General features: G+C 43.7%; 1 protein-coding gene across 6 annotated transcripts in view; it reads left to right on the forward strand.

Annotated features, from left to right (window-relative positions):
• LOC117447687 (F-actin-monooxygenase mical2b-like) overlaps positions 1–13,158 on the forward strand; it is an 86,510-nt gene that overhangs the window by 39,430 nt on the left and 33,922 nt on the right. For all 6 annotated transcript variants that reach the window (XM_034084511.1, XM_071203442.1, XM_071203443.1 and 3 more), the window contains exons 4-13: positions 74–190; positions 1,049–1,150; positions 2,600–2,755; positions 2,892–2,992; positions 4,903–5,160; positions 5,232–5,347; positions 6,053–6,179; positions 7,301–7,388; positions 9,804–9,951; positions 10,539–10,735. In XM_034084511.1, coding sequence (XP_033940402.1) covers positions 74–190; positions 1,049–1,150; positions 2,600–2,755; positions 2,892–2,992; positions 4,903–5,160; positions 5,232–5,347; positions 6,053–6,179; positions 7,301–7,388; positions 9,804–9,951; positions 10,539–10,735 — 1,410 coding nt within the window. The remainder of the gene's footprint in view (positions 1–73; positions 191–1,048; positions 1,151–2,599; positions 2,756–2,891; positions 2,993–4,902; positions 5,161–5,231; positions 5,348–6,052; positions 6,180–7,300; positions 7,389–9,803; positions 9,952–10,538; positions 10,736–13,158) is intronic.

Raw genomic sequence — 13,158 nt, forward strand, 5'->3', positions numbered from 1 at the left:
AGCGCTAGCCTTGAGTTGGGGCTTTTTGGTTATCCAATATCAGCACGTGTCTATTGATGTGTTTCCACCACAGGTATCCGCCAGCTCCAGCTGATGCTCCTCAAAGTGAGTCTGATTCTGGGAGTGGAAATCCATGTCAACGTTGAGTTTGTCAAGCTTGTGGAGCCACCAGCAGAGCAGACTGAGGACGGTGAGTGTGTGTGTGTGTGTGTGTGTGTGTGTGTGTGTGTGTGTGTGTGTGTGTGTGTGTGTGTGTGTGTGTGTGTGTGTGTGTGTGTGTGTGTGTGTGTGTGTGTGTGTGTGTGTGTGTGTGTGTGTGTGTGTGTGTGTGTGTGTGTGTGTGTGTGTGTGTGTGTGTGTGTGTGTGTGTGTGTGTGTGTGTGTGTGTGTGTGTGTGTGTGTGTGTGTGTGTGTGTGTGTGTGTGTGTGTGTGTGTGTGTGTGTGTGTGTGTGTGTGTGTGTGTGTGTGTGTGTGTGTGTGTGTGTGTGTGTGTGTGTGACACGAGTGGCAGTGACACAGGGACTCTCCTGCATATCACCCATGCTATATATGGAAAGCAATACATATGCTAAAGTGATCACAAGGTTTCCTAGAGAGGAGGCGTTTCACTGACAGCGTTTATCGCATCTATGGAAACAAGTCTATTGATAGAGTCTGCTGGTAGCTACATTTTCGTGGTATTTTGAGTGTCCTAAATATGGGGTATGGGGACTTTTTTCATTATTTAAAGCTCCAGACATGAACACAATCATACCCAGTGGTCTACGGAGAAGAATAAGCAACACACTGTACAGTAGCTGCTATATACGGCAGTTAAGAAATGACCACAAAACCTCATGTGGTTAGAAAAATAAGAAACCCTATTGAGTTCCTAGTAGGTATTATAACTGTCCTCCAGAAAGAGCTCTGCCCAGCCTCCTGTCATCGGCCTCTCCTTTAGATACAAGATGTTTACTCGCACTCTCTTTAGATAACGTGTACGTGATGATGGTATGCTGTACAGTCCAATTGAAGTGGCCCCCAATGCTTTGCTGCATTCCTCCTCAGGTCCTGGTTGGCGAGCAGAAGTCCGGCCCTCCAGCCATCCTGTTTCAGAATTTGATTTTGATGTAGTGATTGGAGCTGACGGACGCAAAAACACATTAGACGGTGAGCAAGAGGGAAATAACTCACAACAGGAGTTGGGGTTATTTATGACGATGGATCGATGAAGTGGCAGCCATGATTAGAGCTGTTGGAATTCTCTAGTCTAGATCATCGGAAAGGAGCTTTAACGCTTCATTTGTTATCTCCTTTAGCATAGGATACACCCAAGCGTCCTTTGCAAAAGGAAAGGAATTAATGCTGTCCCACAAGTCCTTGCGGCAACACATAAAGTGACAAAATGGTGTCCCTTCATGGAAACAACCGGTCATGATGACAAACGCAGGGTTTGTCCGTCTACCGAAAATGTTAGTTTTCGTAGTTGGATTCTTTTAGCAATGCCATCGTCTTTTCCTAAATCCTGATGACAAATTTGGACATTTTGCAACAGAGCAGCGCACATTTGTCATGTGACGAGGAACAACCAATCACAGCCAAGAGATATCTTTAGTTCTGTAAACATAAGTGGGCAGAAAATATAGAGGGCCCCTTATTCTTCACTTATTTCCTTAACCCAATGTCGTTGTTACTGAGGCTTACCGCAGGATTCCACCGGGTCCGTCTGTGCCGCGTTACGGCTGCGCCACGGTTTTGTTCCGACCTCCGAACAGCGCCATACCCAACCGGGCGCAGTTGCTGAGCGTCTTGCGTGCCGGCTCGCAGTTTTTGTTGATTTGGGCATATTTCCTGGACAGGCTACTTTGTGCAGACAAAGTTAACAATAATTGTAATATTCCAGTTATAAACAACATGAATCAAAGATGTGTTGCTGTATTTTAGTGGTAAAAAAATGAATTCATCATCATAATTATTCTATATATATATATAATTTACACAGTGCCTGTAAACCGGAGGAGAACGCTGGCATCCTCCTACTTGAAAGACTACGGAGGGATAGGGTCTGCAAAATTTGTTTATTTTGGGGATTGACCGGATGTTCTGACCGTTTCACTTCCTGCCCGGCGCCATGTAACGCCTCGCGTCGAAAATAGACCAGCCGCCTATTTTTTACGGAGCCCAGCACCGAGACGCTTCTGGGACGCTTCTAGTCGTAACGCGGCACGTCTGGTGGAATAGCACCCAATGACTAGAGTGGCCGCCATCGCTGTGAACGCCGTGTCGCAGCCGTAACGCGGTGCAGACGGACCCGGTGGAATCTAGGGGTTAGGAAGAGTGGTTGGGAAAAGACATAAGACCTACTTTTCTTGTCAGTTTGACCGCAGCCTAGATTTGTTCTGTACCCACCTACCCAGTATGTGTTATTTTTAGTTTAAAAGTGGTGAAGTGGTGGTGAATGTGATGCATTAGCGTAAGGGTCAAACCAGGGTCAGGGTTGGTGTTAAGGATCCATGGTATAACTGGTTTGGACTAACCTATTCATCTGTGTGTGCTTTTGCGATGGGCTGGTCACATGTTTCCCTCTTCGTGGTTCTTTTTTTCTTCCCCTCTCGGCAGGTTTTGGTCGCAAAGAGTTTCGAGGGAAGTTGGCCATCGCCATCACGGCTAACTTTGTCAACAGGAACACCACAGCAGAGGCCAAAGTGGAGGAGATCAGTGGTGTGGCCTTCATCTTCAACCAGAAGTTCTTTCTGGAACTCAGGGAGGAGACGGGTGAAAGAACATGTCTACCAGCAACCAATTTACTCTGTTTGAGTTGTATGCGATGCTGGCCTGCCTGTTTGCCTCTCCCACTGCTGAGCCTTTTACAGCCTTCTAAGTAGTGTTTGTTTGTCTGCTCCTGTTCCAGGTATTAACCTGGAGAACATCGTGTACTACAGAGATCACACCCACTACTTTGTCATGACGGCCAAAAAGCAGAGTCTGCTGGACAAAGGGGTCATCATAAATGTGAGTTACCACTAAGGATGCTCAGATCGATCGGCCGCCGCGAGAGCCGATCACATGACGTAAAATACATGACACTTTTCTCTGTGTGCGGAAAAACAAGCTCTCAAATGGCTTCACCGGTCTGGCAGTATTTTAAGGTGTCCGAAAAAGACAGTAAAATAGCGGAATGCAACGTGTGTGTGAAGCAGAAACCCTGCAGCTGCGCCCGCCGGACCGGTGAGCGGAGCAACACACAAGAGTTAGACCTAACACACTTAGCTATTTTATCTACCTCTGGAACAAGCTAAACTAGTTATACATATGTTTATTCTTCACTGTCGGGTCACTCATTACTGGATCAGTGAGCTGCATGAGACGATACTGACAGGCTGTCAGGAGAGAGGGGGGTTATTCTCCAAAGTGAATGTAAACTTGAATAATGTACTTCATTTGAATGTAATAATTAAGTTGATTGTTTGTGGAAGCGACCGTGAATGAGCCCCATTAACTGAGTTTTAAACATCACTTTAAATGGAAGATCCCCACAGGCCCCGCCCACTCGATCAGTTGGATTATTTTCACATCAATGCGGGAATCTAAATGATCATCGCAATAGCAATTGGATCATTTATGCACCCCTAGCAACGGGCATTACTATAAGCAACGTCTTCTCAATGACTCTGAACCGCCTCTCTGATATGGGAGCTACAGGTAGGCATTGCCTTGAATCACAGTGTGTCCTCTCACATAGCTTAATGGGGCTGATTGGTCCAATAGCATGCAAGATTAGCCGTGGTCAGACACATGCACACACTGAGATGCAGACACATGCACATCCTTTCTCAATACACCATCTCCTGGCCGAGATAATGATAAAACCAGTCCAGAGTCACATGAGAGCACATCTAATGATACATGTTGGCAACTCTGACGAGATAATAATAGAGCCTGAAACACACACAGAAATCCTATATTTTAAACCGAGAGGCTTCTTGGGGGGATGACAGGAACGAGTGTTTACCAGGGCAGTGTTGGCAGTGCGGCCTGCGCAGTGGATTATAATGAAACGGGCTCTAATTAGAAACTTGCTCTCACCTTTTATGTACACACACACACACACACACACGCCTCACTTAGTGTTTTCCATCTCAATTACATTACAAGTTAGTGCAGAGTGATGTCTCGCTGCTGTACGGCAGCATGAACACATGTGGCCAAAGCTACAGAGACGTATCGCTCAACCCTTCAACAAACTACCTGCTTTAGTTTGGTCATGTTGTCATGTCAGATTCTTCATTACATTCCATGAAACATATCAACCGTGTCTCTGTCCAGCCGGGCATGCTGGTTCTCAAGACAGTTTCTGTGTTTGGGTAATAATGCATCTCACAAAGTCAAACCGATAGATCACACTTAAGACATCCCCAAATTGTTCCTAAGGGTGGACAAAGGCCCCTTCCAAACGTTCTGCACCCTTATTTTAGACCACACCCATCTTAAATGTATGTCTTCATTTAAATCTTAACTACTCATCTTCTCATAACGGTAAGTCAGACCCGTGACGTGTGGAGGGGCACCATGAACATTTTGAAACGTAACCTTTTTAGTGAACTTCCCTAAACATTTGTTAAATGCATTTCTGCTCCACATATGGGGCAGGCCAAGACCCGTAGGCAATGCGGCGGGAATCGCCTGTTAATCAAATGTGCACTGTTAAAAATCATTTTCTCAAAAGCGTTATTCTAGCGTTTGCTTTGCCAGCCCTCTTCTTTACACACCCAGTAGACGTGGAGCCAGATTGTCCTTGGTTTGGAGTCATCCTGGATGCTGTGCGGAATGAGAAGCCCATTGAGGCCGAGTAGAAGGTTGTGATACTTGGATATGTATTTGCAATGTGAAATTGATGAATTGAATGATTTGTCTAAATACAGGACTACACAGAAACAGAGCGACTGCTGAGTCCCAACAATGTGAACCAGGAAGCGTTGCTCTCCTACGCCCGTGAAGCCGCAGACTTTGGCACCAACTACCAGCTTCCATCCCTTGACTTCGCCATCAACCACTACGGCCAACAGGACGTTGCCATGTTTGACTTCACCAGCATGTACGCCTCGGAAAATGCCGCCCTGATCAGAAAGAAACACGGACACCAGCTGCTGGTCTCTCTGGTGGGAGACAGTCTGCTGGAGGTACGAGGCGCAGCGACTGTTGTCATGTGTGATACTCTGGCTTCTGCTGACGTCACGTTCTCTGCTTTCAGCCCTTCTGGCCGATGGGAACAGGCTGTGCTCGGGGCTTCCTGGCAGCCTTCGACTGTGCGTGGATGGTGAGGGGCTGGGCACAGGGCAGGGGTCCCCTGGAGATCCTGGCTGAGCGGTGCGTGGGCTTAAGGTTAACTTCCTGCAGTCAGGGTGTCATGTGGAGGCAGAGCAAGGTGGACCCAAATGCAGGACGAAGGATTAAACAAAGAATACCTTTTTAAGTGCGGGTCAGGGTAAGGGTAAGGGTAAGGTAAAACTGAACAGGACTTTCACAGTCGACAAACAACAATCAAGGATCTTACAAACACCAACAGAAAACCAGAACTAATCAAAGGACACGACACAGCTGGGCAGGAGATGAACAGAGACAGGAAGTAAAAACAGACCTCACACAAGGGGTGAAGACTTTTCAAAATAAAATAGGAAACAGACAGATTGTGACGCAGGGGTTGAATTGGAATGTGTTATGTGCGGGCAGGGGGACTAGCTGTGATGCCCAGGTGTACATTAGGTGTACATTAGGTGTACATGAATGTTATTACACAGCAAAACAAAGGGACTCATGTTTCAAGATGGGTCACCATTTTGAACTTTGATGTCACCGTCGATCATGGTAATTTAATGTACTTGTGGGCGTCAGTAGTCAAATAAAGCATGTGTTTGGTTGATGTACCAGTGATGTAGGTTTGACTGTAAAGGGGATTGTTTACAGTTTCAAAAGCAACTTGTGGTGGTGTTTGGTTGGCCTCAGTGTTTGCTTTCTTTGTACATATTGTTCCAGTATGTTCTGCAGCATCTGACGGGTATATATTGTTCTCAGGGAGAGTATCTACCGCCTGCTGCCTCAGACCACCACAGAGAACATCAGTAAAAACTTTGAACAGTACGCCATTGACCCTGCCACCCGCTACCCCAACCTTAACTCCAGCTGCGTGCGCCCACACCAGGTCAGTCCTACACTTTATATACTCACACTTTATTGTATATGTTACAAAAAGGGTAGATGAAAAAACTAGGAATTAAATAAGATGGCTCGAGTCACACAAACGGTATCCTTAGGTACTTTTATTAACAGCCAACATGCTGAAAGAACACAAAGTAACAAGGATCTACAGAAAGAAAACACACCTCAATATATATGTACAGGTCGAAGAAATATAACTGGTACCTCTCTGCTCTATAGCCACAGTCAGACTCACCTCAGAGGTTTATATATGTTAAGCCCTTCCCCATTGGACAATCAACTATCTATACCCTTAATTACTGTTATTCTTATCTACAAACATATTCAAAATGTAGTTCAAAGTAATTAAACACAATAAATCAAATAGGTCAACATATTCTACATGTCTGACCACAGAAGCCTTAAACAATACCACTTTTACGCTTGGAAGAAAATGGCCACCCCTGCACATGCACTACATGGTATGCTCCAATTGAGCACCGGTGTTTCCACTGATTGAGCCTCTACTTAAGGCTGCAGTTGTCTGTGGCTCTGTTTGGACCTCACCACCTTGAACGAGAGGGTGAGCAGGTTGCTCTGGCACAGCATGGTTACGTGTGACCTCAAGTAAAGCTGTCTTGAACAAATAATGACGTTTTATTTGATCAATCTCCAGCAAAGTTATTCATGTGTTTCCCTCGGTGCGCCCTTTACGATGCCCCGAGGCTAACGGTGATGAAGGTGTCTTCTTCACAGTATAGAAAGTGCTGATGCCTTTGCACATAACACTTGCATTTGATTAAAGACAGATATAAAAGGAAAACAAAAAAGGAAGAAACGTGGATCTTCCTTTAAAAAAAATAATATTGGATTAAACTCTTTAATCTTATTTGATTGATAAAGAACACTTTTCTATCATTGTGCATGCTAGATCTGGGGTGTTACTCATATGTTTTTAAAGTGGCACATATAGCAAAGTGTTCCCACCTTTCCTGTGAGATTTGGGTCAACTGCAAATCCTATACATCCTTCTGTTTGCTTTTACAAGTGTCTCTGTTATTGTGTTTCCAACATGTTCTATCTTTTCCTATCTTTCTCTCGATCGCCCCTGTTTGGTTCTTTCAGGTGCGTCACCTGTTCATCGATGGCCAACAAGACTCGTGTCGCATGGAACGAGGACCCACACGTAGATCAGCCAACTTGTCCAAAAGAGGTGAGATGCAAAATATCTGTCTATTTTCACAAAACCCTAACCACAAAGTCTTGATAGATGACTGACACGTTGAGTCTCATGCTGCAGGACAATGAGAGTGAAATAATATATGGTTGAGGAATACAAAAATGTGGAAATAGTATTTCTTAAGACAGTAAAATGTGTGAATAGAGAATCAGAAAGTATTTTGAAATGAAGACTATATAAGTGATTATAGGGAAAGTATTATGAGTTGCTTCTGCTATGATTACACACTGTCAATATGAGAAGACAAAGTAGTGACAGTGAGGATTGCTGCTAACCGCTCTCATGGGACTGTATTCTACTCTGAAGCTCCCCGTCATGCCGTTACAGTAATCTGATCCTCCCATGAGCCACCACTGACATGCAGCCCCATTACAACTACATGAGAGATTACTTTACACTGACTCAGCAGGTCAACGACGCATGATAGCTTTAACAAAGGCTGTGCTATTTTAACATTCTGTATTTTAACAAACTCCAGTGAACTCCTGAAAGCTTTTTCGAAAAAAATGTTTTGCCATCTTAGTGAATGCCTTACAAGCCCTCACTGAGGGCACGCTTTAGCCTTATCTCCGTCACAGGCTAATACACTTTGTCACAGAATACATCCGGATAACATTACATTCACATGAGGGTCCAATACCCGCCTCCAACAGACATGTGCTGACCTGCTCTGCTCTGCACCAGCAGGGTTAAACAACAGAACTGTACACAGCATTTAAGGGGGGGGCATTTACATATATTCCTGTGAAAGTTGCTCAGTGATGCATGAAGCCAAAATGGCCTGCCTCTCAAAAACAAAATACAGATCTTCCCTGGGTCTTCCGGCAATCCATTGCATTCATGGGGCCAAAAGAGCAACTCCACTTGCATTTCCCTTAAGCCCCGCCTCCCAAGCACTACGTGACATCTGGTCTCGGCTCAGTCAAATGAATGGAGAGAAAATAAATCTGTTAACAGCTTTTATCACATTAACTAGATGTAAATGTAAATAATGACTGTTCAGATTTACAGTTAAGTCTTTTTTTAATTTACATTAAAACAAATGATACACTGATTTACAGATGTCTCTTTCCAATGTAAGTCAATGGGAAAAAGTATGTTTGGACCCATTGGCATCACATGACTGACACAGAAGTTGTAGTACCACTGTTTGGACACTATAACAATATACCCAAACTCGCGGTGTACCTCCTTGGGTTAGATTGTGGGGCTAATATAGTTTTTTTTTTTTTCCAATGATGGAGGTTTCTCCCTAAGAGGTACAAGTCATTGTGTAGTTAAATCACCCATTACTGATTTAAGGCTTAACGTTGTGTTTCTGGCTGCCTGATGAATGGAAGTCCAATATTTGCTCTACTTTTAGCTCCGTTTATGTCTCCAGCCGCTACTGCTGCTTGGTCGCTTCATAGTGTGTCCTGTTTAATTCTGGTCAAGTAGTGTACAGTGGGTATATCTGATCGTATACACAGGAAACACATGCACATTGCTGTTTCTTGAAAACAGTGTCTCACAACCTCAAGAAGTTGTGAGACCGTGTTACCAAAGGATTGAACTAAAAGACTATTTGATACACTTAGCTTAAAACTGATAAGCTTATACGCTTGAGAAAGTTCTGTTGCATCCTGGATTCAAAATCACACTTGGAGGTAAAATAGAGTATCATCGGCATAACAGTGGAAGCATATACCATGTACCATGTTTGTCCTAGGGGAAGATTGTAAAGCATAATGAGGAGGGGATCGAGTACTAACCCCTGGGGGACACCATGAAGGACTGTGGCAATGGAGGATTGGCAGTTTTTTGCAGATATATTGAGGATATAATGTTTGTGTTTATAGTGTGTAAGGGGGTGTATATCAACTCATTTTGGAGGCAGCAGTTTGTGGTACTTTTTGTCTCGCAATATACAAAGATGTTTCTAATATTTAATCCATCCCATTTTAATCAATGAGGGGGGGCTATATATGAGAAACCCCCTTTAATAAAACACGAAAAGGCACTGCAAAGTACAGTCTTAAGAAAAACCATAAGGTTAATTCAACCATGAAACAAATTTCCATTCCTTAACGTCACAGATCAACTAAGAAACCCCGCCATGACGTTACAGTTATGCATTTCCAAGCACATCGAAGCAATTGCTGCAGATCCTTTAAGTAGGCCAGTTAGTGCCCTCACCTGAATGTCTGCTCTGTTTGTGAATGTTCTGCCAAGTTACTCTGCTTGGAGCATGGGAGGTGATCCAAATCTATGAGTCACAAGGCTCAAGTGGAACCCAAGGGTATAAATGCGGAATGATGGAATTACTGCTGTATGTGTAAGGGAAACTCACTGTCAGCCAGCTTGACAGGACGTTTCTGACACTATTGTTTGTTTCATTGTGTCCTGCAGAGTCCGAGGTGCGTCCTGGCCGGCTGCTGACCTGGTGTCAGAAGCAGACTCAGGGCTACAGAGGAGTAAACATCACCGATCTCACGTCTTCCTGGAGGAACGGCCTGGCCGTGTGTGCTCTCATACACCGCCAGAGGCCTGAGCTCATGTACGAACACACACAAAGGCAAAATGAAACACACGTACATCTTGGCGGTTAAACAGGTCTTAGAGGGTTTTTTGTGGTTGCCTGTGAAGAGCCGCCTGTCCAGACTGGCTCTTTCTGAACTAAACAGCGTAGTACTATTAGTAAGCATGAGAACAACAATCTTTCTACTGAAGTAAGGTGTCGTCATCTCGCAGTTTAGAAACAGGAGTTGATCAGTTAAGCTTTATTTTCTCAGGAAATCTTATTAAGATAAGGATTTATTTTGGAAGAGATAACTGAAAATAAATAAATCGCATATTATTAAATAGAAATATAAGCTAGTAAAGCTATAGCTATAGAAAAAACACATTTCTTCTGTCTAATTTAGTCATTAAGTAGTCCCCTCTTTTCTTATCCTTCCTCTTTTTAGCACCTATGTTGGTGTATGTTTGCTAATAATTATGCCACTAACTTATTTTTGTTTCCTTAAGAACGTGAAAGTGTCACTTCACCATCTTTGTCCTCTGCCAGTGCCAGGAATATGGAGGATGATTGAAGAAAGAATAAGAACCTGAACACTAACCATCACTCACTTGTGTTCTCGTCAGTGACTTTGACTCTCTGAACGAGGAGGACATGGCAGGGAACAACCAGCTGGCGTTTGACGTGGCTGAGCGAGAGTTCGGCATCCAGCCGGTGGCGAGGGGAAAGGAGATGGCTGCGTCTGAACCTGACAAGCTGTTGATGGTTCTCTACCTCTCCAAATTCTACGAGGCCTTCAGGAACTCCCAAGAAAACAACAACGGTCAGTCTCATTCCTGCTCCTGTCGCAGAGAAACAGAACCGGGTTGATTTACTTAGCTAGCTCTTACATTAAGGAAAATGTGAATCAAAAGGCCAACTCAAACTGAAATATATACGAAAGTGTATATTAGAACCAATAAACACACACTGGTACTCACTATGTCAAATGTACATAGTAAGATAAAGATTGCAGCTATGAGCGGCTGGTTATTTAAAAGAAAACAACTCAGTAACTACACTGAATACTTTTACTTTGAAATAGTGAAAATGGCCGAGTGATTGAAGTAGATTTTCAATTTGATGTACTTTCATGTTTTTGTTTGTGGTATATTTGCAGATCTGTTTTATATGAGCAAAATATTTTTGGAATTTCCAAATATTTTTGAAGGTGTTTTACATTTACAGATGACATATTTACACACTCACTGTTGATGTGTTCACACAAATAATATTGAGACACACTTTCATCCATACTCTCTTGAAGGATTTGATCTATACTGAGTTTTAGACGATTTATTTTAGGTGTATGTAATTTACAGCAGTATGACTAGTTAGTACCAGTATGACTAGTTAGTACCAGTATGACTAGTTAGTACCAGTATGACTTAAAGGAAATGGCTAGTTTATAATCAGGGGTGCACATCACTTTTTTGCCCTGGTTCTCAAAGCAGCACCTGGAGATGTGTCTTGGTGCTCATCCTTAAAATGAAATAAACTGTAACTTTTGAGGGGGTCTTGACTTTATGTGCCAGACACACGGCATTGAACACACAGAGGTGAACACACGTGCAGAGGTGAACACTGAACACACGTGCAGAGGTGAACACAAGACAACATTAGCACGACCAGTAATCCTACAAGCTGTCCTCACTCCCTCCTGACTGTTCTCCTCACTGTCTTCCTCTCTGTCAGACATGGTAGCTGATGATGTAGGCCTACTACTTTCTCTCTGGTTGAGTCTGCGATTAGCTGCTGGTTTTGGGTCGAAAGTCTCTGTTGTCATCTTAGACAAGTGGATGTAACCCATAGCCAATAACAAATTAATGTAACTTATTTTATTTATGTTGTACATATCTTATTTTACCTTAACATTTATTTATTTATGCATTTTTTTTTATCTCCAGTTTTAAAGGATATGTCTGGTTTAATGTCCTATAGTTTACATTGGAATGATTTCAAACCTGTTTATCCCAATAATTATAAAGGAGTGCCTAGGAATTATGTGTTTACATAAATTGTGACCAAACCGTTTGAACTTAGACTAAAGTGAACTATCTAAACACTTACCTTACCTCACTGAGCTGTAGTTATCAGCCTCTCAGTCTGACTGGAGAGGACTCTCCCTCCACATCATTATAGAAACATCTTCTTCTTCCGATCGAGCAGCGAGCACCAGATGCTAATAACAACAACACCAGGCAGTGCACCCTCCCTCTCTCCCTCGCTCACTCGCACTTTGGCTGTGAGCTGCGCGCGCCAGATAAGCCAACATCCCCCATTTTCATCACTTACAGCGCCCGTCGTACAGGGCGAATGAAACCGGGGTGAAAAAGGTGTTACATTTACTTAACTATGAATATCGTTACTTCAAGGCCGAAAATTAGGATGAGCCCCAACGGTTAAAAATGTTTTTTTCCCTCCCAGCACAGCGCCTCCCAGATCTGGCGCCCTAGGCCAACATCTATAACGCCAGTGCTACGGGCCGGCCCTGAGTTCATATGCAACTCGCAAATATATTTCTCTCTCTCTCTCTTCTCTCTCCTCTCTCTTTTCTCTTCTCCCTTCTCTCTCTTCTCTCTCTCTCAATGTTGGTACGCAAATGCGCCTTTTTTCAAATGACACGGCGCACCTGCGCACCAGTTATGTGCAGCCCTGTTTATAATTGCGCTTTACAGTTTGAACGTGGAATCCAGCCGTCCAGAACAAGTGGGTGGGGCGACACCCAGGGGAGTTATGCAGTGCACAGTTACATTTGTAACTAACCACCCAAGAAAGTGCGTAACACTATACCCTACCAAAAATAACTGTGAATACAGAATGTCCTCAACCTTTATTCCCTAACAGAGAGGGTGAAATATCACTCAAAGTATTCTTATAAATCACATGATGCTGCCCATGCTGGCTGTGGCACAGGGGGTTCTACCTATTGGTCAGTTGTGCGATCCCCAATAATCGAAATATCAATGGGCAAAATACTTAACCCCACATTTCTCCCGCATGTAGTATACGATATTAAAGGCTGTATTCTGCGTCTGGGGTTTCTCCTTTCCTGTCGTGTGTCATATAGGTTTTGCTTGAAACACCTAGGGCGACTGTGGCTGCGAGGGAGTGCGGTCGTCTTTCAACCAGAAGGTTGTGGGTTCGATCCCAGCCCATGCAGTCAACATGTCGATGTATCCTTGAGCAAGATACTTAACCCTGAGT

Source organism: Pseudochaenichthys georgianus, chromosome 6 (genome assembly GCF_902827115.2).
Source record: "Pseudochaenichthys georgianus chromosome 6, fPseGeo1.2, whole genome shotgun sequence".
In the NCBI taxonomy this organism is placed as follows: domain Eukaryota; kingdom Metazoa; phylum Chordata; class Actinopteri; order Perciformes; family Channichthyidae; genus Pseudochaenichthys; species Pseudochaenichthys georgianus.